The 26,189-nt window shown below is 43.5% G+C and overlaps 1 protein-coding gene across 1 annotated transcript in view; it reads right to left on the reverse strand.

Annotated features, from left to right (window-relative positions):
- GALNT16 (polypeptide N-acetylgalactosaminyltransferase 16) overlaps positions 1-26,189 on the reverse strand; it is a 403,191-nt gene that overhangs the window by 124,371 nt on the left and 252,631 nt on the right. The window contains exons 4-6 of the mRNA XM_029598802.1: positions 21,579-21,646; positions 19,113-19,178; positions 17,795-17,916 (exon numbers count right to left, since the gene is read on the reverse strand). Coding sequence (XP_029454662.1) covers positions 17,795-17,916; positions 19,113-19,178; positions 21,579-21,646 — 256 coding nt within the window. The remainder of the gene's footprint in view (positions 1-17,794; positions 17,917-19,112; positions 19,179-21,578; positions 21,647-26,189) is intronic.

Genomic DNA, 26,189 nt, shown 5'->3' on the forward strand with positions numbered 1-26,189 from the left:
CAACCCGGGGGCGGTTCCGGAGGGCGCGGCCACGCCCCCGGACTGCCCCGGGCCGAAACCACGCCCCCGGGCCCGCCCCCGAAACGCCGTGTCCCGCCCCAAAAACGGCGTGCCGCTCGGCCCCGCCCCCGACATGCCCCCGACACGCCCCCCTCGGAAAACCCCGGGACTTACGCGAGTCCCGGGGCTCTGCGCGCGCCGGCAGGCCTATGTAAAATAGGCGCACCGGCGCGCAAGCCCTGCTCGCGTAAATCCGGGCGGATTTACGCGAGCAGGGCTCTTAAAATCTGCCCCTCAGTGTGTATATCAGTGTTTTTGAATATTTGGTTTTTGTGGATTTTATTTTGGAGGAAATTCTCTGTCCACCATTATTTCCAGCTTTCATAGTTGGTGATTCAGTTGTTAGGAATGTAGATAGCTGGGTGACTGGTGGACTTGAGGATTTCTTGGTAACTTGCCTGCCTGGTGTGAAGGTGGCAGATCTCACGCATCACCTAGATTGGATTTTAGATAGTACTGGGGTGGAGCCAGCTGTCATGGTACATGTGGGCAACAACGACATAGCTGGTGTAGGAGGGAGGTTCTGGAAGCCAAATTTAGGTTTCTAGGTAGAAAGTTGAATCCAGAACCTCCAGGGTGGCATTCTCTGAAATGCTTCCTGTTCCACGTGCAGGTCCCCAGAGGCAGGCAGAGCTCTGCAGTCTCAATGCGTGGATGAGACGATGGTGCATGGGAGAGGGATTCAGTTTTGTAAGGAACTGGGCAACCTTTTGGGGGTGGGGTGGGGGTCTCTTCAGAAAGGACGGGCTCAACCTTAACCAGGGTGGTACCAGGCTGCTGGCACTAACCTTTAAAAGGGAGATAGAGCAGCTTTTAACCTAGAATAAGAGGGAAAGCCAGCAGTCGCTCTGTAGCACATGGTTCAGAGGAAGGTATCTTCAAAACACAGTAATGAAACAGGACAGATAGAGCGTCCCAACAGACAGATTCCAATAAAAGTAAAAGTAGTCCATGTGCCTATAAGTAAAGAACTACCTGAGTCAAAGATTCCAAATTATCTCTGTCAACTGATAAGCAGGTTGTTAATAGAAACTGAAAACATACTTGAAATGTCTGTATGCCAATGCCAGAAATCTAAGAAGTACAATGGGAGAGTTAGAGTGGATGGCACTGAATGAAGAGGTAGACATAACTGGCATCTCAGAGACCTGGTGGAAGGAGGATAATCAATGGGACAGTGCTATAGCAGGATACAAATTATATTGCAGTGATAGGGTGGAAACAGAGAGTAGGATTCAATGGTCAGTTTTCTCAGTGGAGAAAGGCAAACAAAGGAGGGCCTCAGGAATCTGTACTTAGACCGGAGCTTTTTAATATATATATACATGATCTGGAAAGGGAAACAATGAGTGAGGTGATCAAATTTGCAGATGACACAAAATTATTCAGAGTTGTTAAAGTGGATTGTGATAAATTGCAGGAGGACCTTGTGAGATTGGAAGACTGGGCATCCAAATGGCATATAATATTTAATGTGGACAAGTTAAAGTGATGCACTTAGGGAATAATAACCCATGCTATATTTATACGATGTTTGATTCCATATTAGGAGTTACCACCCAGGAAAAAGATCTAGGTGTTACAGTGGACAATACATTGAAATTGTCAGCTCAGTGTCCTGCAGCAGTCAAAAGGGCAAACAGAATGTTAGGAATTATTTGGAAAAGAATGGTGAATACAACATAGAATGTCATAATTCCTCTGTATCGTTCCATGGTGAGACTGCACCTTGAGTACTGTTTGCAATTCTGATCACTGAATCTAAAAAAAAAAAGAGAGATAGGTGCACTAGAAAAGGTACAGAGAAGAGCGACCAAAATGATAAAGGGGATGGAACAGCTCCTCTATGAGGATAAAGAGGTTAGGGCTGTTCAGCTTGGAGAAGAGACAGCTGAGAGGGGGATATGATAGAGGTCTATAGAATCATGAGAGCACTAGAACGGGTAGATGTGAATCGGTTATTTACTCTTTCAGATAATATAAGGACTAGGGTGGGCAAACATTTTTGTGCTGGGACCACATTACAAGTTATGGAGCACAACGAGGACTGGAGGGTGGGGTGGGGCGTGGCAGCACAGGGGGGGCAGATTTTCAAAGAGTTACACGTGTAACCCCGAGAATCCACTCCTGCGCGCACCGAGCCTATTTTGCATAGGCCCGGCGACGCACACAAGCCCCGGGACGCGCGTATGTCCCGGGGCTTGAAAAAGGGGGTGGGGAGTGGGCGGTCCGGGGGGCGGGGTGGGGACGGTGCTGGAGCCTCCCGGCACAGGGGCCATTTGCCGCTGTGCCCGGGATCGCGGGCCGGCCGTTGGCCGGCACGCGTAACCTACACCTGCCCAGAGGCAGGCGCAACTTAGAAGTTAAAGGTAAGGGGGGGTTTTAGGAAGGGCTGGGGGGCGGGTTAGGTAGGGGAACTGAGGAAGGCTGTGCGGCTTGGCGCGCGCAAGTTGCACAGTTGTGCACCCCCTTGCGCGTGCCGACCCTGGATTTTATAACATGCACGGGGCTGCACGCGCATGTTATAAAATCGGGCGTAGATTTGTGCGCGCTGGGTTGTGCGCACAAAGCTATGCCCGTGCAAATTCTTAAAATCCGGTCCAGGGTGCGGCAGGACCTCGACCCAGCAATCAAATCTCCACCACTTGCTGAAGGCATTTCAGTATTCAGCAGGCTTAAGCGCCAACATTGTTAGCACCCAAAGAGCCCCTTCAATCACGGACCCTCAGCCTCTACCCAAATCAGAAAGACCTTTAACCCTACAGGGACAAGGCATTTTCCCAGCTAGCAGGCTACCTCACCTCAGTCACAAATGCAGGCCATAAAGTATAAATAGGAAGGTGCAGACAAAAAAACTGGATTAGAAACCACGAAAAGCCAGACTTGTATGCAGTGCAATAAATCAAAAACAGAAATATTGCCATTTCTCATGAAACAAAGTCAAGAAATATAAATCATTCATAACGGTGAGGAAATCGTACTAATAAAAAGCACATTGCAAAACAGATGACAAACAGACCACAATCTAATAAATAAGAAGAGTAAGGATAAAAAAAACCCTTTAAACTTTAAACATTTTCCCCTAATCAATCAAATATTTCAAAGCAGCAGAGATATCAAACACCCAGTAATTACAACTAATAAGGATTTTAAAAATTCCCCCTCCCCTTCCATACCTGGAAACGTTTCCTTTCCACTCACCCTGAACTTGTGGACTCTCTCTTTCACAGGCACCCACACATAAGCAGGCTCCCAAACACACAATTGCACCTCTGCTCATTCTTCTGCCCCGCTAGCCTGGGTTGAAGTAGCGGCCCACCATCTGATCTCTCTTCTCCTCCAGCAGGCACTGCTGTCATATCTTAATTGTGCATTGAGTGATGCACAATTAAGGATGCTGGGCTTAATGGACACTTGGTCTGACCCAGAATGGCAACTTCTTATGCTCTTATGTTCTTAAGCAGAGGGAATATCCCTCTTGAAGAGAGAAAATTGTAAATCTGGGGAATTTTTTATGTTTATTTTATTTTTCTATGTTTTTTTGGCACTTCATTCAAGAGCTATAAGTATTTCCCTACCCCAGAAGGCTAGGGATTAGGAGCAAAAGAAGCGGGAAGACAGGCCATAGCTAGCACTTAGTCTGTTTCTCTGGTTCTTCATTGTGAAGCAAATTTCAGCTACCGTACACAAAATTGTAGCACGAACATTTCATTGTGGTTTAAATTTTGTAACCAATGTTTGACTATTAAGGGCCACCTCGTACTGCACATGCATGTTTATGTTAATTCATCTTCGTGGTATGCTCATGCTAATTAGCTATTAAATTAGTGCCTTCTATCTTACGGTACTTGGGTAGCATTTTATCCACAGAAAGGGGGCTTTGGGAGTGGAGGAGTAGTCTAGTGGTTAGAGCAACACCCTCCACACCAGTGAAACCAGGGTTCAAATCCCACTGTCACTTCTTGTGACCTTCAGCAAGTCACTTTACCCTCCATTGTCAGGTACAAAAATCAGATTGTAAGCCCTCTGGCTTACAATTGTATCGTTGTAAGCCCTCTGGCTTACAATGCAATCTGTTTTGAAGTGCCAAAAAGCAGAATATAAAAAAAAGGAACTTACTGGGGAGGTTCTGTGCTTAAATAAGCGTGAGAGGCTTGGGATTTGCTCCCCATCTTGGGAACACAGAAATTGTGTTTATCAGCCCAAATCACCTGCCACCCTCGTGGATTTTTAGTTCAGCATTCAAGAAAGTAGGAGCTCGCTCTGTTCTGTGCCTTCTAATATTTCCTCCTGAATTGTGGGACAGGCATAGGGAAGTTTGCATTTAGGGGTCAGCCACCAGTTGTCTCCCCTACCTGAGTCTTGTAAGCCGGTTTTTGAGGATTCCCTGTGACCCCCTTGTTGCAGTGGATTGGGGCACCCCTGTATTCAAGGCTGGATGTGGGGTAATGAAGTCCTGCTTGTGCTATGTCTCGCCTAACGAGCCGACCCAGTGACAGTGACCTGCTGCAGAGGAAGAATATTTTTGCGTTGATTGTGTTGGAAGCATGGAAGTTTTTCCACCGTTCCCGCTTCTTGCTTAATTTCTCCCCTCTGGGATTTCAAAGTAATGCTTTCTCCACTTGGAACTGATCACCCAAGGTACCTGGGAGTCAGAACACCAAACCTTTTTGAAGAGGGAAGTCTTTCATCCAGAAAGATACACAGACGGCGGTTACCAAGACCATCTAAAGAAAGGGACGCCAGTAAAGTGCACTGCTAGAGGAAACACCGAAGATACAACGTAAAGGTAACAAGAACTTCGCTGCTACTAAGGGAGGTGTTACATAAAAGGGGGGAGGAGTGCCCACCAGGCACTTTCTAAGGAGTTAAAAGAAATGAATAAGGAGAGTGAATTATCCTTCAGGTGCTGCTTATGAGCTAAAAGGATTTCTGGAAGAGAATTAAATCCGGGACCGAGTTCTGATTCAGTGTAGGCACTGTGTGTTACTTTCTAACCGCCTTCAGTGGGAAGAGTCAAATAGAAGTATATTGGGAAGCAACAGAAGATGAAACTGACTTTAATGTGCAGGATTGCAAGCGCTGAAGGAATTGGATACAAGGAGGAATTCCGTGTAAAGATAGAGCTTCCATTAGAAGCAGAGACTTTACCTAGAAGTGGAGTCACAAGTTTATTCTACCTGCTATTTATTTATTGCTGCTATCAAGCGAAGGAGAGGTGTAAATATTATTAACTCATCTGAACAAACTATCAGTAAAGAAGTTGGAAATCATCAGTCCTCTGCAGTGTGTGTTATTTGGATCCTGAGGCTGTATAATTATTGATGCTGGGCACTAAGGCCGGAAACAGGGCATAACTGCAAAAAGGAATTGGGTCCCCACAAACTGGAACTCGTGGCCTCAGGTTAAAGCTAAGCCGGTAGGGAGAAGGAGCTGAATAGAGACCGAGAGGAGTTCTGCAGAAAGGGTGCGTCTCCACCTTTTCTTTCCATTTGCCTCTGGGTGCCAAGTAAAAGGATCCATCCCGCCCAGGGATTACGAAAGCATGCGAGCTGTTCAACAACGGGTATATTTGTTGTTGGTTTTTTTTTATTTTTTACCTATTGAATTTTCTGAAATACATTTCAAGAATCCACTTGAATCGGCAAAGAATGAGACATTAAACAAATTACCGGTACATAACCTAAACTGAAATGCAATATAAAAATTGCAAAGAAACAGCAAAAAAAAAAAAAAGAAAACTCATACAATCCTAGTCCTCAAACTCAGGGAATCCTAACCCGACCCTTGGAAACAAATGTTAATTCTGATACAACGTAATCACTGGCCTAAAAAGGGGGATCCTATGACATACAATGAGCGGCTCATAACTGGGTATCAGAAGCTCCACCAGCAGACGTAGGAGAGGCACCTGATACAGCTGAAGGCTTATCTCTCAGAAAGGAAGGATGAGAGGGCGGAAAGGAAACATAAGAAGAATTCTGATAATTACAGGGGAACTTTAAAAGGAAAAATGCTCCCAAATCGAACAACCCAGGCTTCAATATGAGAAACTGGTGCCTCTTCTTCTGTTTTTCTTTGGCCAGGTCCGGATACATTCGAACTTTTAAAATTTAGGAAAGTTTCCGTTTGGTGGCGAAAAAAAACCAATGTGAAAACCCAGCCTGGCTCCGACTCCAGAAGAAACGTGGCAATAAGGGTTGCAGGATTAACCTGGTCACTCTGAGATGGCTCGAGGACTGCGGTAAGATTCAAAGTGGCTGGCTGGATCGGAGAGACAAGCTGCATATTCTTTTCATCGGGCAAATCCTTTTTAAAAGGTGGTAAATAATAAGATCTTTGATACCAAGGGTAACACTTGCTCGGGAATTTTTAGCATATCCGCTAGATATTTCTTCCACATATCTTTAGGGGAGACAAGAGGATCTTTAGGAAAATTAATAAAATGGAGGTCTATTTCCCTTATTTGATTTTCTATTTGCTGCAATCTATTAGAAAGCAATTGATTTTCTTTAAGCAAGACTGGCTGTAGAGATGAAGTGCTTTCCAGATCTAATTTAAAAGTCTCATGTGCTGTTTTTGTGACATTAATTTCACATCCCAGCATTTTCACACGGACATCCATAGCATTTACACGATTCACCACCAGATTTAAATAGGCTGAAATATTGTTATTAAGCGTTCAATAGCCTCCCAAATTGTTTCTAGGGTGAAAGTGCTCAGCCTTACCAGTTCAAGGGATTGAGTTAGTGGTAAGACTTCCATCTGAGAAGGAACCAACTCCATATTACCGCTGGCCTTCACCTCCAGGAATTCTCTCTGCACCGTCGACTATGCCAAACGGCTCTGAGGCAATTTCAGCCTGATCCGCGGTCTCAGGACAAGGCCCAGCGCTAACAGCGTCATCGGCCGGAGCAGGATTTGCAGGGGCTAATCCGCTCCTCTCGGGACAGAGATGTTAGTGAGCCAGGGAAGGGGTTGAGTTCCTCTTCTTCTCGAACCCCCTTCCTGTGATCCAGCTCCCAGAATAGAGGTCCACCGAAGCACATGAGAGTCCATCAGTCCAACCACAGGGCTCGAGGGCAGGGCAGCCGAGACATCCCTTTCCCTGTCTCTCCATTTGCAACTGGAATGAGGCATAATTCCAAGTAGGTAAGGAACATAAAAGAATGGACTCAACCGTGCATAGCCAGCACCGCCATCTTGGATTCCCCAAGGTCTCATTCCAACATATTTATTTTATCTGCAGGCATTCCCGTGGCAGAAGAGAGGAACAGTGCAAGGAGGTTTCATTATTTGAGCATGTACATGGTGTTTCTGATCGAAAAAAAAAAAATACCCCTGGGGACAACAGGCACAAATCTCTGTAAGAAATGCTTTGATGGACAATAATAAAAGCATGACTCCCTGGTTTTGCTTTGGTTATTGATTCAAACTCCGTAGGTAAAAATTACTTGTGAGGTTTGTAACAAAACGTGCATTATGATTATTTACCCCTGAGTGTACAATATTCCAGGGCAGCAGCAAGAGATGAGGCTCTAAGCTCCACTTGATTATTTATTTATTTATTTATTTTAGACATTTTATTATAATGTTGTTCCATGTATAGGTCACAATGGTATACAAAGTGACATTCATAGTTATAACTCAACAAACAAACACTCATGCATCCTCCACGAACACATGCCTTCATCCTACTACAGCATGGGCAGAGGTCCATGAAATGAAGGATTCTAATACTGCCCAAGCCAACGAGCACATCCATAGCTAAAGCGGAAACATTGCTATAATATAGCATGCATAGAATTTTTGTTCACCAAATCAGTTGGAAACCACAACAAAGGTTGGTGTGATGACTCACCGGCAGGGCTGTGTGGAAGACCAGGATGGACTGGGCCTGAGGATGGTGCCGAGCGAGTCTCAGTTGTCATGCAATGGCAATGACAAGTAGCCAGATTCATGGTGTGCATGCACTGGAGGGAGCCACTGTCTGTGTCCCCTCACCTAGGATGGTAATTGTGATGGCTGGGTTTGCCAGGAAGGGAGGAGAGTGTTAACAGTGGGCACAAAACCCAAGTAATTGCAAATGAAGGCTTGCAGCACTGTAACCCATACAGGCCAGTTCTGACCAAGGTGCAAACCCAAAGGTGCAGGAGGAAACTATCAGGCCAAAAAAAAATAATTTTAAACAATAACCTTCAATTATCTGAGAATGCTTTTAAAACTGGTTTGAAACAGGCTTCAAATGCATATGCAGTAAAAGTTAAAATATGCAAGTATGATGTACAGAATTTTGAGCATAAAGCATAAATCCTTTTCCTCTGAAACTTTGGGGTTAATGACCCACTGTACCTCTGATTCACTGGGCTTATGAGAATCTGGAGCTTTTCTTTAAGTATAAAACTCAGTGGTTGTAAGGATTCACCTTGATCTTTGTGCTGTGCAAAGATCATGGAGGTTGTTTTAATATAGATAACAGTATTTGAGGAGCCCTAGAGTAACTTTCCTGACAGAGAGCCTTCCCCGCTATGCAACTTAAGTCTCTGCCTTCTAGGTTGATAACTGCCTTAGCTCTAAAAGCAAAGAAGTAGACGAAGTGCACGGAGGATCATTAATGGTGGGCTGTGCTTTGCTGCTGTGCAATTAATATCTAAAGCAGCTTCTCTTTCCTCTGCAATGAAGAATGTGCAGTGAAGCACCATCGAGGCAGAACAATCAAAGCCATGTATGAATTTAGTGCAGGGTCACACCTGACCTACATTAACCACCAATGCTATGGATTTGGCTATGTTATTCAACCTTAAATTCATGGGGATTCGTATTCAGCTGCTCAGCGGTTAGTTAAGCTAGCTAGATATGCCTATCTGGCTAACTTAACTGGGATACTGCTCTGCTGCTGACTATACCCAGCTATCTTAAAAGTTAACAGGATCGGTACATCCGGCTAACTTTAGACCTGCCTACAGTGCGGCCAGAGTTAGCCAATTAGCTTCACCGGCTAACTCCACTCCTACCTGGAATGCCTACTACCCCCCCCCCCGCCCCCCAGGAATGCCCCCGACATATCCAGCTAAATGCTAGCTACATAAATTGCTATTCAGCTAGAATTTAGCCAGACAAGTTCCAAATATCACAGCTATGCCATTTAGACGGATAATTTTTCAGTTGTCCATTTAAATGGCTTTCAAATATCTACCCTATGGTGTTTGCTGGGTATGAAGTGTTGTTTTAACAAACATAGAGGGAAGGAAGCAATTTGGAATAGCCTGAATTGTTAGCAATTGCTTGTGCAACCTGCAGTCCTTTTTCAAAGCAGAAACTATCTAGGTGGTTTCCCCTTTTGAATTTTAGCAGCCACAAAGTATGTGCACTAAAATGGCTCATGTCCTTTGCAGCTGCTCTTTGTACAGGTGGCTGAGTGGGGTAAAATAGCACACGTACACTAGAAAATTGAACCTGTGTGAGCTGTTTTATTCCCCGGCCTAAAAACGCCTATGGGAGTGCTGCTTTTTAATCCAACTATAAATCCATGCAATCCCACACATACTTTTAGCTGGGCAGAGAGGGACAATTTTCAGCTAAGCCCTTTTTTCTAGTAAATCATTATTTACCCAGGTAAATGGCTTTGAAAGCTGTCTTCGCATTAGCTAGAGATGAAGGTTTCACTGTTGGCGTTACTCCTCGCAAGTTTCTAGCTTCAGCAAATGCAGTCCCCTTGTGTGCTTGCTACTGTGTGTCCAGGGGAGTAGCCATGTTAGCCGGCAGCAGCAATATATGTCCCTGCAGGTTTCTGTGTAATTGCAGCTAGGCGTATTTTGCATATGTACCAAGGATACTCTATGAATCCAAGAAAATGGGTTCCCTGATAGGCTGAGGCTGTCACTTGGCTGACAGAGTTCCTGGAAATGTACTTTTAACAAAAGTGGACATTCTAAATGCCTAAACAGAATTAGACACTTTTAGAAATGTAAGAGGAAGAGGAGAGGGATCTTGTCAGGATCTGTCACCATGTGCAGTTCTTCCTATATGACCCAACAGCAGTGGAATGACTGCAACAGGCTTCCAAGAAAGCACTGGAATAACCTTCGCGGAGCAGAGTATGGCTGGGTTCCCTAAATTGTATCTTCGCCCCCTCCCCCCCCCTGAGCTTACCTGGGTGCTTTGATCATGCAGTGAGTGTATCCCAGGGACATTTGATAAGTGCTGGACTGGTAGCAACTGCATTCCAGAAACTGCCTTAAAAGGACTGCTGGGCACTGTTTCATTTCCCCACTTGGAGCAAAGAGATGCCAGAGGGAAGCTGCTGCTGTTTAGACCCATACATTTGACTTGTGCTATTGGGAGGCTGTGGTTCTAAATAACGCCAGCTGCTGTAGGGTTAACTATAAAAGAAAACCAGGAAGAGAGATTTCTTGACTCAAGCTGACGGAAGAGGTCGCTTGACATGTGACATGTTTGAACCAATGAGGTTTCAGGATAATCAGGGTAAAAAGACATCATGTGTGCTCAGCCTATTGAAGGAGGGAAGTGAAAGCAAATCTCTCTAAGGCTGCCTTCCTGGGTTTTTGGATCCAGCCGTTGGTCTGTTGAGAGAAAGGACTGAGAAAATGGAGAGGAGCTGATGTGGCAGTGTGTTGGCCCGCGTTCACAGGACAGCAGCAGCACAGAGAGAGAGAGAGAGACCCAGGCAAAACTTCCAGTAAGTCAGAGGCTGAGAGCCAAGGAGCTTTTCTGTGGCCACATTTCAGACTTAGGGCAGCCAGGAGCACGTTAAGGAGACTGTCTGCTGAGGAGGAGGTCAGATAAGTGAACTTTTGTGTTGCTCAGAAAGATTGTGCCTCATGCCCCAGAGCTCAGAAAAGAATAAAACTCTAAGCTCACTGTTAAACCTGCTAGAAACCGCTACTGACCTTTTGCCTATACTGGAAATCAGAGCGGACCCAGGTGTTTCAAAAGGAACTGCCTTACTACCTGTTTCTCCCCGAGTCACAAACCTTGGATCTGACCAAAGACACTCTTGGATTCTTATACTGTTATTTGAGAATTTGGTCTTCTACAACCAAGGGCCCCATCATTGCCATAATAGGATTTGCTCAACCCTAGGTCTAGTGACTGTGGAGGACTGAAACAGGGGTTTATTTATTTATTTTATTTATTTAACATCTTTTATATACTGGTATTAGTAGGGACATCATACCGGTTCACAAATAACGGCAGAGCTGAAATTACATGATAACAGGGAAGCGTAACTGGGAGGGGGGATAACTTGAGAACAGCATGGAAGGAATAGTTAAAACAACAAAAGGTAACTCAGTAGAGACTTAAGTAGGGACTTAATGTACAGTATCTTGGGGCACTGACCCATTGGGCATCAGTCTAGGGGGGCGCGGGTAAACAAGGTTCTATTCTGGGTAGGCACGTCTGAATAACCAGGTTTTCAGTTTCTTCTTAAATTTAATGGAGCATGGTTCAAGGCGTAGGATGGGGGGAAGAGCATTCCATAGAGACGGGCCAGCAATTGATAGGGCTCGGTCCTGTGTGGAAGAGAGGCTGGCAGTTTTAAGGGGGGTACTATAAGAGTGCCTTTATTGGATGTTCTGATGGGTCTTTGAAGATTGGTAAGGGGTAAAAGGCAGGTCGAGCCAGTCTGAATTATAGACATAGAGGGATTTGTGTACAATGGTCAGCGTTTTGTAGTGGATGCGGGAGAGGATCGGGAGCCAGTGTAGCTCTTTGAGGATGGGGGTGATGTGATCATCCTTGCGGGTATTTGTGAGTAATCGTGCTGTTGCGTTTTGCAGCATCTGTAATGGCTTTATTGTAGCGTAAGGGAGCCCAAGGAAGAGCACGTTACAGTAGTCTAGTTTGGTGGGAATAGTAGCTTGTATCACTGTGCGGAAATCTTGTGGGTAAGTAAGGGTTTCAATTTCTTTAAGACATTAAGTTTGAAAAAGCCGTCTTTGAGAATGGAGCTAACATATCTCTTCATGTTTAATTGTTGATCGAAGATGACACCGAGATCTCTAACGGATGATTGGGATGTGGCGATGCCGAGCTTTGGGTCGTTTGAAAGTGGGTGAGGGGAAGGAGAGTGGGAGGAGATAAGCAAGAGTTCGGTTTTATTGGTATTGAGTGCCAGATGGAGGTTGGTTAGCAGGGTGTTGATGGATGCCAAGCAGCTTTCCCAGTGGTTTAGAACATCAGAGATCGAGTTGTGAATTGGTATAATGATCTGAACATCGTCGGCATAAAGGAAGAACTTTAGATTGAGATCAGTGAGGAGATGGCATAGCGGAGTAAGGTAGAGGTTGAAAAGGGTGGAGGAGAGTGATGAGCCCTGTGGGACTCCCTGTAGCAAGGGGTGAGAGGCAGATATGGAGTCTCTTATTTTAACAGAGAATTTTCTTTTTGATAAGTAGGACTTGAACCAGGCTAGAGCAAGGCCAGAGATGCCTATGCTTTCTAGGCGGGCAAGGAGGAGGTTGTGGCTGATGGTGTCAAAGGCCGAGGATATGTCTAAGAGGGCAAGAATGTAGCTGTGTCCTTGGCCCATGCCTCTGAGAAGGTGGTCGGAAAGGGTGAGGAGTAGTGATTCTGTGTTAAGATGCTTGTGAAAGCCGAACTGAGATGCATGGAGGATCTCGTGGTTTTCAAGATATTCCATGAGTTGAGAATTAACGACCTTTTCCAAAAGCTTGGGGTTTGGGTATACAAGGGAAAATATCCCTGACATTTAACATATTTCAGTTTACTCTTAGTTCTAGTATAACCTGCCTAATTATTTTATTGATGTATTTATTTGATTTATATTCCCCTTTTTGGCATTTCAAAGCAAATTACATTCAGGTACTGTAGCTATTAGCTGAATATTCTGGTCATTATTCCACTGTTTTGATTGCATTGTTTATGTGTGATGAGAATCTGCCAATCTTCTACTATTTCTAAAATGTTCTTTCTGGTGTGAGGTGATTTTGTTGGCTGTACCTTGCCCAGAGTACAGTATATGAGAGAGGAGCTGTGCAGTTAGGGGACATGGGACTCATTTCTCTCACTGTTATTCAAAAGAACCCACACCATCACTGTGTTCCTCTCTTACAGATACAAATGGGGTCTTCTGTCACAGTAAAACCCTCTCCCTTGGGGGCAGGTTCTTCCTGAATTTCCAGAGAGGGAAGCGACAAGTGGTAATGATCCAAATAGCAGTGATAAGGCAGCATAGAGATTCCAAGGCAGCATGAAGGTAACCTGCCCGGAGTGGTGTTTATGACCCAAGCAACAGTTGTAAGACTGTATTGGGTTTCCAAGAAGGTACTGGGGTCTCAGCTCTCTCTCTCTGCTTTCTGCTCCTTCACGAGCAGCCTGCAGAGCCCAGGAGGGAAAAGGATAAGGCTGAGGCTGGTGCAGACAGAGCAAAGGAGACAGGAGTCACTCTGCTCCCTATTCTTGCCCTGCCCCTCATGTTGTTCCTACCTCTTTCTATCCTGAAGGGAACAGGAAGGGAGAGGTGAAGTTGGCATGGACGGAGCACGCAGTCAAAATATTTAATCCTTCAAAGAACTCTTAAGTCAAACCAAAGCTCATTTTGATATAATTCTTGGATAGAGTAATGTTCCCTTAGAAGAATTTCATCTTTATATAAAAGGTTCTCACAAGAGTATATGTGGCCAGCCTTACCCCAGCTACAAAGATCTGGATGTGTTTTGGAAGTCTGCAGCTGTTGGTGTCTCACAGGGGGCAGAGAGGATATTAATTTCAATTCATAGAAGCCTTGACAATAGGCACTACTACTGACCGGTTTCAAGCCCCTTACCATGTGTCCAACATATTTATTTATTTATTAAAATGTATGAATTGCTTTCCTGGTGTTACAATAAAATCACTCAAAAAGAAGTACATAATAATTACAAACACAGCACATATAATCCACAAATCCAACAAATATTCCATAGTTAGAATGAAAATAAAAACACAGACACTAAAATTAAGTAAATTAAAATAAAATTATTCAGTGTTACTCCATACTGACCCATATTCCTCTTTATTTGTTGACCTTAGATATGTCTGAGCCCATAATAAACATAATCAGCCAGGCCTTTATTTTATGACAAAACCACATCAGATCTAATTCTTCTCTATAATCTACGGTGGAAGAGCATTCCATAACTTTGGCCTCACCAAACTAAACGATCTATTTTGCAACCTAACATAGTGGAAAGATTTGATAGCTGGGAGCCGCAACTGATGACTATACTGTGAATGCAAACTTCTAGATGGCTGATTCCAATGCAAACGGTTTTTCTTATGCGGCGGGCAGTTTCCTTGTAGAATCTTAAATTCCAAAACTAATATTTTAAACTTACACTAAAGTTTTATAGGAAGCCAGTGTAATTTCAATAATAAAAGAAGCTGCTGTTTCATGTCTAGTCCGGCCATTACCAGCCTAGCAGCCATATTCTGGACAACCTGGAGTTTCCTAAGCATAACCCCAGGTAAACTCCAGTATACTGCACTACAGTAATCCAGTACGGCCATCTCAAGAACATACACTGGCAATTTTAAGGTTTTAAAATTCAGAAAAAAACTTAAGTTTTCATACTAGCCTCAACCGGCCATAAGCCATATGAATCACCACAGCTATCTCTTTCTCCAAATCTCAACTAGAATTCATCTTCACACCCAGAGATTTTATGTCTTCAACCACCAACCCCTCCCAAATCTTCCACTCCTTCATTTAACAAACTGCATTTCTTCAAATTGGGACCCACGTGCAGCACTTCGGTTTTGTTTGAATTCAAAACCAAACAGCTTTCTTTCAGCCAATCCTTTACTGCTGTCATACAATTATAGAACCACATAATAGTACCTTCCTGATCCTGATCCAAAATCACTAAAATGTGGATATCGTCTGTGCGTATAAACGAGATGAACCCGAATGAGCAGATAATGTGAATAAATGTGAACGCTTTCTTTCGGGTGTCAACTAGCCTAATATCTTTAACAATCAGGACCATCAGAACCAAGAAGGTCCTGGCAAGAATATACAGTGCGAAACTCTTTTAATTAAGGAGGTGCCAAGTGCACTTAGGGATTTAAAAAACCAGTAGCAAAATTTTGAACTGGATTCTAAGCAAAATAGGCAGCCACAGATAGAGTTCCTAACAGAGGAGCTTCAGAGCCACTGGAGGGGATTGCAGTGTTTATTAAGGAGCTCAAGAGGGGTTGATATCTGGGTGAGAAAATGTATTTTGAAAATCAGGGCTTCGAGATCAGGAAGGGAGGTAAGTGCCAGTTGCTGTGGGGCAGGGAGGGGAGTTTATTTTGAAGATGGGAGTTCACCAAGACATATAGGGGTACATTTTCAGTAAACCTCTCAGTGGCAGCATAGCCAACTATACTATACCCAGCTAAATTAATATAGGTGAATTTGCCGAAACTTAGCTATATATAATGTAGCAAGTTATGATGATGCTCAGCGGCTTACTCAAAATGAATCCCAATCCTTTACATCTCTACATTATCCTCTTGGCAGGAGAGGGGAAAGGGGGAAATTCAACTTGGCTACCTCTGAGTCAGTCATATCTGACAGGCCTCTTCAAATACGTGCGATTAGATATTACTATGAAGGAATGAATTAGATGTTTCCATCACCTCACGCACAAGAGCTCAAGTCAGAGGAAAATAAACAGCATTCATTTTTAATTATTGAACTTTTTACTGAGCATGGTAGAAAACAAAAAGCAGAATGCAAATGACCCTAAGAGAGTTGCTGCCACACCACTGAGTTCCTGCACGGTCAAACCCGCTAAGCTTCCCTACAAAGTTCTCCTACTGACAGAACATATATACAACAACCCTTCCATGCGACCAATGTCTCAAGCATTCAGGCAGCTGCATTCTTCACCACATCGTCTGTATAGTGGTAAACACTATATTCTACTAATGCTTGACCTATCGGCAGCCTTTGACACAGTAAACCATAAAATACTACTAAATAGACTGGAAGAAATTGGATTACATGGTCTAACATTAAAATGGTTCAGTTCATACCTAAAAAACAGGTTTTTCCAAGTTCAGATCAACAACACATTATCAGAAAAAATTAATCTCAAAACAGGAGTTCCACAGGGATCAGCCCTATCTGCGACCCTTTTTAACATATACATGCTGCCATTATGCCACTTACTTGCAGGACTAGGAATTATACACTACATTTACACCGATGACATCCAACTAATTCTACCCATAGAGGACACTTTAGAGAAAACATTAAACCTAGCCAACATGTACCTAAGCATTATAAAACAACTACTGACACAAATGGAACTTGTAATTAATATTGATAAAACAGAATTTCTACACTTAGAATGAAAAAATTCTGAAATCAGTCAAACCTCAATAATACTCAAAGACAACCAGAAAATTGAACTAACTGGAAAAGTATGAAACCTGGGAATAATTATAGATCCTGAAATCAATCTGAAACAACACATATCACTAAAAGTAAAGGAAGGTTATGCAAAGCTCATGGTACTTAAACCACTACTAACTCAAAATGACTTCCGAACAATTCTACAGGCACTAATTTTCTCCAACACGGACTACTGCAATGCCCTTATGCTAGGACTACCTAATACGACATTAAGACCACTGCAAATACTTCAGAACACAGCAGCTAGAATACTAACCAGAAAAAGAAGGAGGGACCATATAACTGAAACCCTAGCAGAGTTACATTGGCTACCAATTGAACACAGAATTAAATACAAAACCCTATGTATCATTCACAAACTAATTTATGATGAGAAATCAGATTGGCTAAACATAGCATTACGGGTACACACTCCACACAGAAACCTCTGATCAGCAAATAAAGCACTCCTAACCATTCCATCAGTTAAAACAGCAAGACTGAAACAAGTGAGAGAAAGAGCCCTATCACTAGCAGGACCCATAATCTGGAACACAATGCCTCCAGAGATCAGACTACAAAGTGATCTCAAGACATTCAAGAAAAGTTTAAAAAATGGCTTTTTAAACAAGCATTTTACAAAGAGAAGAGAGAATAGAGAGAAATTATTCAGGAAAAGACAGAAAGGCACCGACCCTGGGTACCAAGAACGTTACAGTAGATTAGTCTATGAACTCTACACCACAATAAGCTTAACTATAATACTATGTGTGATAAAACCACCCGTGTAAGTACCTTGGTACAATTTGTCATGAACTACTTTGCTAAATAACTATGTCTAATGATATATTGTAACCGAACCTTTGACGGCACCTGTTAGAATGTACTATAGTACACTTTTACCTACATTAAATATGTGCCTACATGTAAACCACTGCGACGGTATTTAACTTAGCAACGGTATAGAAAAGTTTTTAAATAAATAAGTAAATAAATATTGATGTTTTAGCATGAGCGGGGAAAGCTTTTGTCACATTTTTTTTTCCTCAAGCTTTGTTGACTTGCGCACCTCACAAGTCCCGCTTACACCGTGATACTGTATATTGCATTGCAGTTTCTGTTGATATTTTATAGAAGAGTACAGAAAATATGGGGTCATGTGTTTGCAAGCTCTAAGAAATGGATCACAGCTTTTTTTTTTTTTTTTTTTTTTTTTAAATCAGAAAGACAATAAAGGTGAGGCTTACCTAAGGGTTAAGCAATGCCTCTTATTCTTTATGGCAGGAGGAGAGCTTTGCAGGGGAAATGCTAGCATGAACTACTCACCTCTTTGACTCTCTGAAGCATGGGCTGCAGCCACTCATTGTTCACCTCACAGTGGCTGTCCAGGAAGGTGAGGATGTCGGCAGAAGCCACGTTTGCACCCCGCACTCTTGAGCGTATCAACCCTAGAGCAAACCAAGTGGTTGGATCAGAATGAGGCCAAGACCAGGAAAGAGAGTTCAGCTCTTCAAGATGGACCTAAAAACTGCTGGATTTGCATTAAAGATTTTTTAAATTTTAATTTCAATGGAGAGTCTGAGGAAACCAACACCAACATAATTGTTATGTTGAGCCAGTAAAAGGCACCACATCTTATGAAGAACCAAAGCATTTGAAAGTGATGGGGAAAATAAACGATTTTTCAGTGTGCTCATGTTGTTGTTGTTGTTTTTCTTTTTAAACTACTAGATGTAGCCAGACTTCCAACATCCTTTGGACTTCTTCTTTGATCAACTGTCCTGGATTTCTTTTCCTTGCCCTCTCATCTCCCATTATTTTGCTCTGCTCACAGTCACGCACCTTCCTCTCCCATTCCATTTCCGCACATTTCCCTACTCACATCGTCACCGTGGAATAAACTGCCACGCCCCACTCCCACGTCCCCAAAACTTCTTTTCTGCCAGTTCAGGCTCAAAACCCATTTTTTTCAAACAGACTTTCCCTTAACTCTACCATTTTGTGCTCCTCGTGCCCCCTCCCCATGTCTCTTTAACTATGTTACATGTAGTGAGTAAACCCCATCCTTGTTACATTGAAGCTCCTTTTTTTTTTCTAAGGTGCTAAAAAAAATATCAGAATAATAATTTGTCTTCTATTTCGTTCTCTAAAATTACTGACTTCTTTTATCACATTGCCTGGACAACCGAGTTCCTTGCAGCTCTGCCAACTTCTCATTCTTTCTTCCTATTCAGCCAAGCACCAGTGTTCAAGAAAGGGAACATCATACAAGGATCAAGCAACGTGGAAGAAGAAAGCATTAACTGTCAGAGAGATGGGAGTGCAGGTAACCACAGGAGCAATCGGGGGAGGGGGGGTGGAATTGCTGATGTGACAAAAAGTCAAGAAGATCATAATACTGCTAGGATGCCAAGGAGGGAATCTGAAAAGCAAATCCTTTGATTATATTTAAGTTTATTTTTGCTGTGGGAGAAGATGCACGCATTTCATTTGGAGCACAAACACAAATTAGTAATTTTTGGCATGTCACAATACAGTGCCCCAGAGATTCCCCAGTGGAAAACCTTTCACCGCCATCAGTGCAAGCCGAAAAGCTTGCTGCTTGTTATGAGTAAACATGGCATTGCAAAGTTCCCAGATTCACCTTCTCTCCGGCTGTTCCGCAGACACTTAACCTTCGGGATTTTCGCAAGGAGCTGGCAGTCTTCAGCTGAAGAGCAACAAAGAAAGCAAAAAGAAGTTATTTGGCTTAACTGGGCAGCGCGATTCAGCTCTTCCCATGTGTTCTAACGGGAGCTCTGGTTGCATTTATTATCCCATCAATCACCCTGATGGTCTTAATCCTACTGTCTAAAGTGGACCTAAACAAATATAATGCACTGAAAAACCTCCCTCAGCCACAGAGCCAATGTTCTTTCCATGACATCTCAGCAACAGTCTCTGCTGCTTAAATAGCAGCCAGCCACTTTTAATTCAGAAATGAAGTGTACAAAGGGAGAAAAGGGTATCGGGTGATTCCCTACCAAATCTGCTTCATAGGCCCGGATTTTTTTTCTAGTCTGTCTCTTCCAAAAGGTCACTGCTTGCAAAAAACTCTTTCCGCAGCTGCACGGCTTCAGTAGGAGGCCGGAGCATCTCGCCCAAAAACTCTCTGTAGCTCCTGAGCATTTTTAAGGGCTTGTGCTTTGGTATATGGGCCTCGCATCCTGTTTGGCAGAATTGCTGCTGCCACCTGTTGAGCTGCAGTGGCAAAGAAAGTGAGGTATCCTGGACTGCAGGCTAATGTTGTCTAAGACTGCAGCAGCAGCAGCAGTGCAATATATTGTAGCAATACGATACAACAGGACTGAGCATTGTCATCCTACAATCGGAAGGTGTTATAAAGCCCAAGACCAATAGCAGAATGGCTTCGGATGCCTGTCTATGGGTGACTCAGGACCAGCATGTGCATTGTTGCAATGCTTCAAGATAACTGAGATCTTAAAATACATTTGCTATAAAATAAAGCATTTTACAAAGCGACAATAGAAATGCAAGTGTGTTTTATTTTACATAAAATGTGCCAAGTATGACAACATTGTAAGCAGAGTGTTTGGGGAAATAACCAAGAAAGTAATCTCACTATAGTGTCTGAAATGTGAAATCATTGAAAAATGCTTATTTTATGCATCTATAACCTCCCCGCCACCAATTAACTGGAAAAAAAAACAGTAAAATATACAATGAATAAACACATACATCAGAAATCCTAATTATAATCCAACAGTACATCTACTCTAATGACAAGTTGTGAACTGGTTTCCTTTTGTTTTTCAGGACAGGTGGATCCAGTCCAGGTTTTATTTCCTTCTATGTCTATACCTGTATTTTTTATTTCCCTAAGTAGAGCAGGACTTCAAGTCTATTCATCGATGGAGTGAGACCAGGGATGGATTAGTTGGTCTTACTCAAAATGGAGCCAGTTGCCAACTCTATTCTCGTGTTATATGATGTGGCACCATGAGCGGTCTTAGAGTAGCCAGAGGACTGATTCAGGCTGGACTTACAGTTCATCTGTATTCTCTTTCTCTCCCTGGGCCTCCTGTTCCCTACTTCCCAGGGACCTCCGCCTGCTATCTTAGGCTTAAGGTGGACTGGGCCAGATCTCTGGATCTGGTCCTTTAAAGTACTTTGGGGTTTTCTCCTATATACTCCTTCACATATGGTTAAAATGGATTTATATGGGTTGTTTTATTTGAATTTTTATTTTTGGTGCACTAGTTTCCTCCTTCTCCTTTGGACTTTCAGCTGAATTGGAACTGGGTTACGGTACCATCATGAGCCTTCATTTGCATCCACATAGGGTTTGTCCCCATTTTATCACCACCCTCAGCTAGCACAGCCATCACAGCAACAGTTCTCGGCCCAGGGGCCACAGACCGCAGTCCCTCAGTAGTCACATCGTGTAACCACTGAAGCTCCTTCCCCCAGGGACTGTGAGTGCTGCTTCTTCAGTATCCCTCCCCTCCCCTCCCCTCCCCCAGTCTGTGGAGCAGAAGCTGAGCTTAAGAATAAAACCAGTTCTTCCTCGTGTCACTGAGACAAGTGTCCGGCTCCTGGATGCGAGTCTTTTGTGGAAATATTTGCTTATAACACTTCTTTCTTGTGATAAGTTTAAAAAAGCAATTGCAGAACCACATAATCTCATACCTCTTCTATCCAATTCACCGTGGTGCTGTAATTGCTTGGCTGTGACTGCCCATCAGCCAAAGATTGCTTAGCTGCCAAGTCCTGCTTCATAATGTAATATGATGCATAGAGTTACTTTTATATAGCTGTTACCATGATAACATTTCACAGGCTTACTCAGAATCATAAATTTTTTAAACACAAGCCTTTTATTCTAACATTCAAATCCATCTGAGGATAGAAGGATTACAGGCACTAGGATATGAGTTATAGAAACCAGGACTAATTCATATACTAATTTCCCCGAGCCTGCTGGGCATGGCACAGGAGATGCACATGTTCAGCTCTGAGCTCACCACTAGCTGTCACTAAAGATAATGACACTGCAGGGTAGCGCCAGACAGGAGAATGTACGAAGAGAGAAAGGGAGAGACTGACTTACGGTCAGTGCTGAAGTCATCCACTAAAATGATCTCATTAATTAAGGTGGCAGGGCTGCGGTTCAAAACACTAGAGCAGAGAAGAATAAAATGTTATTAGCAAAGGGCATAGTATAGATTAAGTAGAAACTAGCAGTCCGCTGAGCACACCCCATTATCTAATACAACAGACACCAAGTCTCAAGCATGACACACAAGATACGGAGGCATGTGCACACACCTAGACGTACGCACGAACACTTTCATACACAGTGAACTTTACAAAGTGACAATTCAGGTACCTCCTGGATCTTCTAGGCTACTCCTGGGATGGATGGCTGCCTCCCAACCCCAGAGCAGCAATGTAGGCTGTGTGGAGCAGGATAGAGGAGCTGCACTTCCTGTCCTTATGTCTGCCATGCCTCCCCCTTTTCATGTGACACCTTTCTATTCCAAACCATGGGAGGGGGGATGAGAGAGCCAGCGGGAGATAAAAGGTTGGGAAGCAGAGAAAAGAGAAAGATGCAGGAATGGGGGAGAAGGATGGCTGAAGGACTGGGAGGAGCATAACATAGTAACATAATATTGATGGCAGAAAAAGATCAAATGGTCCATACAGTCTGCCCAGCAAGTTTCTTATGATAGTAACTGCCATTCTCTGCAGTTTCTGTTAAGCATAGTAACTGCCGCTCCGTGCAGGTTACCCCCATGTTTCTGTTAAGGGTAGTAACTGCCATTCTGTGCAAGTTACCCACGTGTTTCTGTTAAGCATAGTAACTGCCGTTCTGTGCAGGCCACCCCCATGTTTCTGTTATGAGTAGTAAGTGCCATTCTGTGCAAGTTACCCACGTGTTTCTGTTAAGCATAGTAACTGCCGCTCCATGAAGGTTACCCCCATATTTCTGTTAAGGGTAGTAACTGAAAGAAAGATAGAGAAGAGACAGGAAAGGGAAAGCTGGGGCAGGGGGGGAAACAACAGGGAGATGGAGGTATGAGGGTAGTGAGGGGAAATAGGGCAATGTAAGTGGATGGGTAGGAGAGAAGGAAATTGAAATGAAGGAGAGACAGAGATGGAGCATTGAGAAAGAGAGAGAAAGATGGGAGGGTGAGGGACTGCAGGGGTAACAACAGCCAAAAGGAACTTGAAGGGTTGAAGATGAAGGGTAATAAAGAGAGAGGGCATGGAAAGGGTGTAAAAGACAGAGCGGAGGCGATTGAAAGATTGCTCAGGACTTTGAGAGCTATGGGCAGCTCTAGAATTAATCCAAAGGTCCTTTGTATATTTGACATCCAAGTTTGTGCTTTCAGCAAAAATGATTTTCAAATCTTTAAAAGTGGCAAAGGAGCAAAGAGCTAATCTTTTCCTTAAGAAGATGGTTTAAGTACCATAATGAAATGCCAAGAAGGACTGCATGTTTCTTACACTGCAGTTCCTGGCCCTCCTGGCTCCTAAGAGTGAGTCTCTCCTTCTCTGTACACACACTGTCTAGCTGCTTTACTCCTTGCTTTGAAACCCCTTATATCAGGCTTCCTTAGGTTTCCTCCTCCAAACTACTCCTCAATGAAATTAAAGCATGTAGCACTCAACATCGTGGCAGTAAACATTTTGTTTTGCACGTTCATGGCAAACCTTTAAGATAGTGTCATGTCCACTTGTTTTTTCTTTCAATGCCAGTCTTAACCCCTGCCCTCTTTCACTCTTTGCAGCCATACCAAGGGTCACTTCTTCTGGCAGTCTCACTTCCATCATATACCTACCATCCAAGAGCTGAGGCTACGGGTCTGACTGAACTCATGCGGCTAAATCCATTGCAAAACAGAACCACTGTATTAAACCTCTTCCTGCAGGACCTTGAACTAGGAACCAAAGTTCCAAAGCCAGGACAAATTCTAATAAAACTATCTCCTGAAAGCACAAGAGTCTAACCAGGCTTGCGATATTACTCAGAGGTAAATCAGCTATTTTCTTTTCCGCCAGTCTCCTAATGCATTCTGGTATCTGTTGGTCCACTTTTCCGTCTTCAAGCTGTACCCTCTGTGTAAACTAAAATCTAACATTCAGAAAAAAAATGGCAATCCTTGCCCTACATCCATTAAGAGTGTTGCTGCTAATATCCTCATGTTTGCAAAAACTTTAATCTGCCACAAAATCCAGGGAAGCAATCATGTTTAGAGCAGTTTCACAAATTGCTTTATGCAGAATGGGATCTGATTGGCTCATGCAATGTATGTTGTCAGTTGTTACATCATAACCAATACTGAATAATTGGAGTCAGTTTGTGAGAGAGGATTTGTCATTGTCTTACTGATACTTTTGCTCCCAGGGTTTTGATGGAATTGTGAAAAAAAAAATGGTTAAACATTTTCAGAAACAACTAGCAGATATTGGGTCTGTCTCACTACTTGTCATGTGCCACTGAAATTCTGGAGCATACATAGGATACAGTTTGAAAAAGAAAAATATCATTGAGTATAGATATGCGATTACTGGGGCTGTTGTCATTGTCTACTTGGGGACAAATGGTCTGATTAGGAGCCAAGTCAGTGTAATAAAAGAGGAGTTGAGGAAATTTAAGGAAGGGTCTCGGGCTGCTGTCAAGAGCTGTACAGCAAGACCACATGGCTGGATGTTTGAGCAGCAACCTCCCAGATTGTAGTGTCTGCTTGGCTTGTTGCAGGGTTTGGAGATGAGATGGGCGCTGATTGGTGCTCGACTGGGTGTGGAAACTTGGATGCCCATCTGCCTAGGATGGGAGAGAATCAAAGAGGAAGACAACAATACTGACTTGGATCAGGAACAATATCCCTCAAGCAGTCAAGTGTCTATAGCTGAAATGGCAGTGTGGACTGAAATAACTGGACAGACTGGATGGGACAGTTGATATTTTTCTGCAGCCACCTACTATGTTACTATGTAGTGTTGTTTTCTGAGGTGTAACCTGTTTGTGATAAGGGGAGAAGACAGGGTTCATTGTACCTAAAACTTCAGCGCATGACGGAAAAGCCAGTGCATGGCAGATATAAGGAAGAGTGATTTGGATTTATGGGTTCTGGGACCTACATGGATGGCCTGTATCAGTCTGAGATGGGAACCATGGTCCTACGTGATCAGTTCAGCTCACAAACTGACAAGGGTTTGAACAAGATGAAGAGGCTGGCAGATGGAAGATGGCTAAATCAGGCTGTAGGCCCCAACTTATAAATGAGATAAGGGGGTGAAATCCCTCAAGGCCAAAGAACAGGGAGGATTAGGAGGGCAGGCATGAGGAGAAAGACAATGGAAGGAGCAATATCTGGAAGGCTGTGTGTACAAATATTCATAGTCTGGGTAATGAAATCTTGCACTTGGGCCTCCTAAGTGGGTCAGTGGCATTGCTGTGCACTGCCATGCAGGAAATATGGCTTTGATTCCCAGGTCCAGCTTCTGCTTTCTGAGCTGGCCTGGGCTGGGAATGCTGTAGAGCAGGAGTGGGAAAACATTGAGGAGTCTGGTCCAGGTGGTGGTGGGGGGGGGGGGGGGGGTGACAATGAACAACCGGTTCTCTATTTCCCCAAGAGATCTGAGCAATGTACAGGGAGGGGTGATGTGCCCTCGAAGTTTAGGAGGGGCAAGGGAGGGCAGCTGCTCAGAGGTCAGAAAATGACATCACTTTCAACTGGAAGTGACATCACTTCTCCCCACCATGGGCTGGGACCCATCTCACTGCTGTGGACCAAATGGAAACTTCCCAGAGCAGGAATGTGGTCTACAGGCCATAGTTTGCCTTCCTCTACCATGGAGGCCACATTCACAGCCCTCTGGAGGAAAGGGAATCTCCGTCATAGTGCAACAGCCATAGCTGATGGCCCGGCACAGGGTGCACGTGTATCGGGTTCTGGAGGTTGTTGACTAGAGCACCTCCAATGTAGAAACAGAAGCAGGGAGATCATAGACTCCCTTCAAGGTGTGCTACTCAGGCAACTGGTTACAGAACCCACAAGGGGAGAGCAAACCTGGACTAAATACTTACAAATAAGGACAGTGAGGTCGGTATTAAAAATTTTGGGAGTTAGCTAGATAAATATTGCTACTTCAGTTATTCCTTCCAGTGACCCGATACATTTTTTATCCAGGTAAATCACTGCATGCATAAAATGTAGCCAGATAAAAAGAGATGGTGCTAGGGGTGTTTCCAGAACACAGTTTAACTTTAGCCCTTCAGTGCTGATATTCAGCCAAAGTTACCCAATTAACTCTAATCAGCCAAATACCTAGGCCTAAAGTCATCCAGATAATTTTATCTGGATATATTATTCAGTGGCACTTTTATCTGGACAAGTGCCACTGGATATCCAGATAGTTATCACTCAGTTAGTTTCTCAATATGGACTTCAGCGTTTCTAGTGCTAAGCAGATGACCACCTGAGCTCCAGTGATCTTCAAACACTATGGTTTAATAAAAGAGCAAAGGCAAAGATGAGTCACACAAAAGTAAGCGTATTGGATTTCAGGAGTGCTAATTCTGGGCCCTAATTACTAATTTTTCCCGTAGATACATTATTTATTTATTTATTTATCAGGTTTTATATACCGTCATTCGGCTTCAACAAAAAGCCATCATAACTGTTTACAGACATAGGAAGATGGGAGAAAA

The sequence above is a fragment of the Rhinatrema bivittatum genome, chromosome 4 (assembly GCF_901001135.1).
Source record: "Rhinatrema bivittatum chromosome 4, aRhiBiv1.1, whole genome shotgun sequence".
Classification (NCBI taxonomy): domain Eukaryota; kingdom Metazoa; phylum Chordata; class Amphibia; order Gymnophiona; family Rhinatrematidae; genus Rhinatrema; species Rhinatrema bivittatum.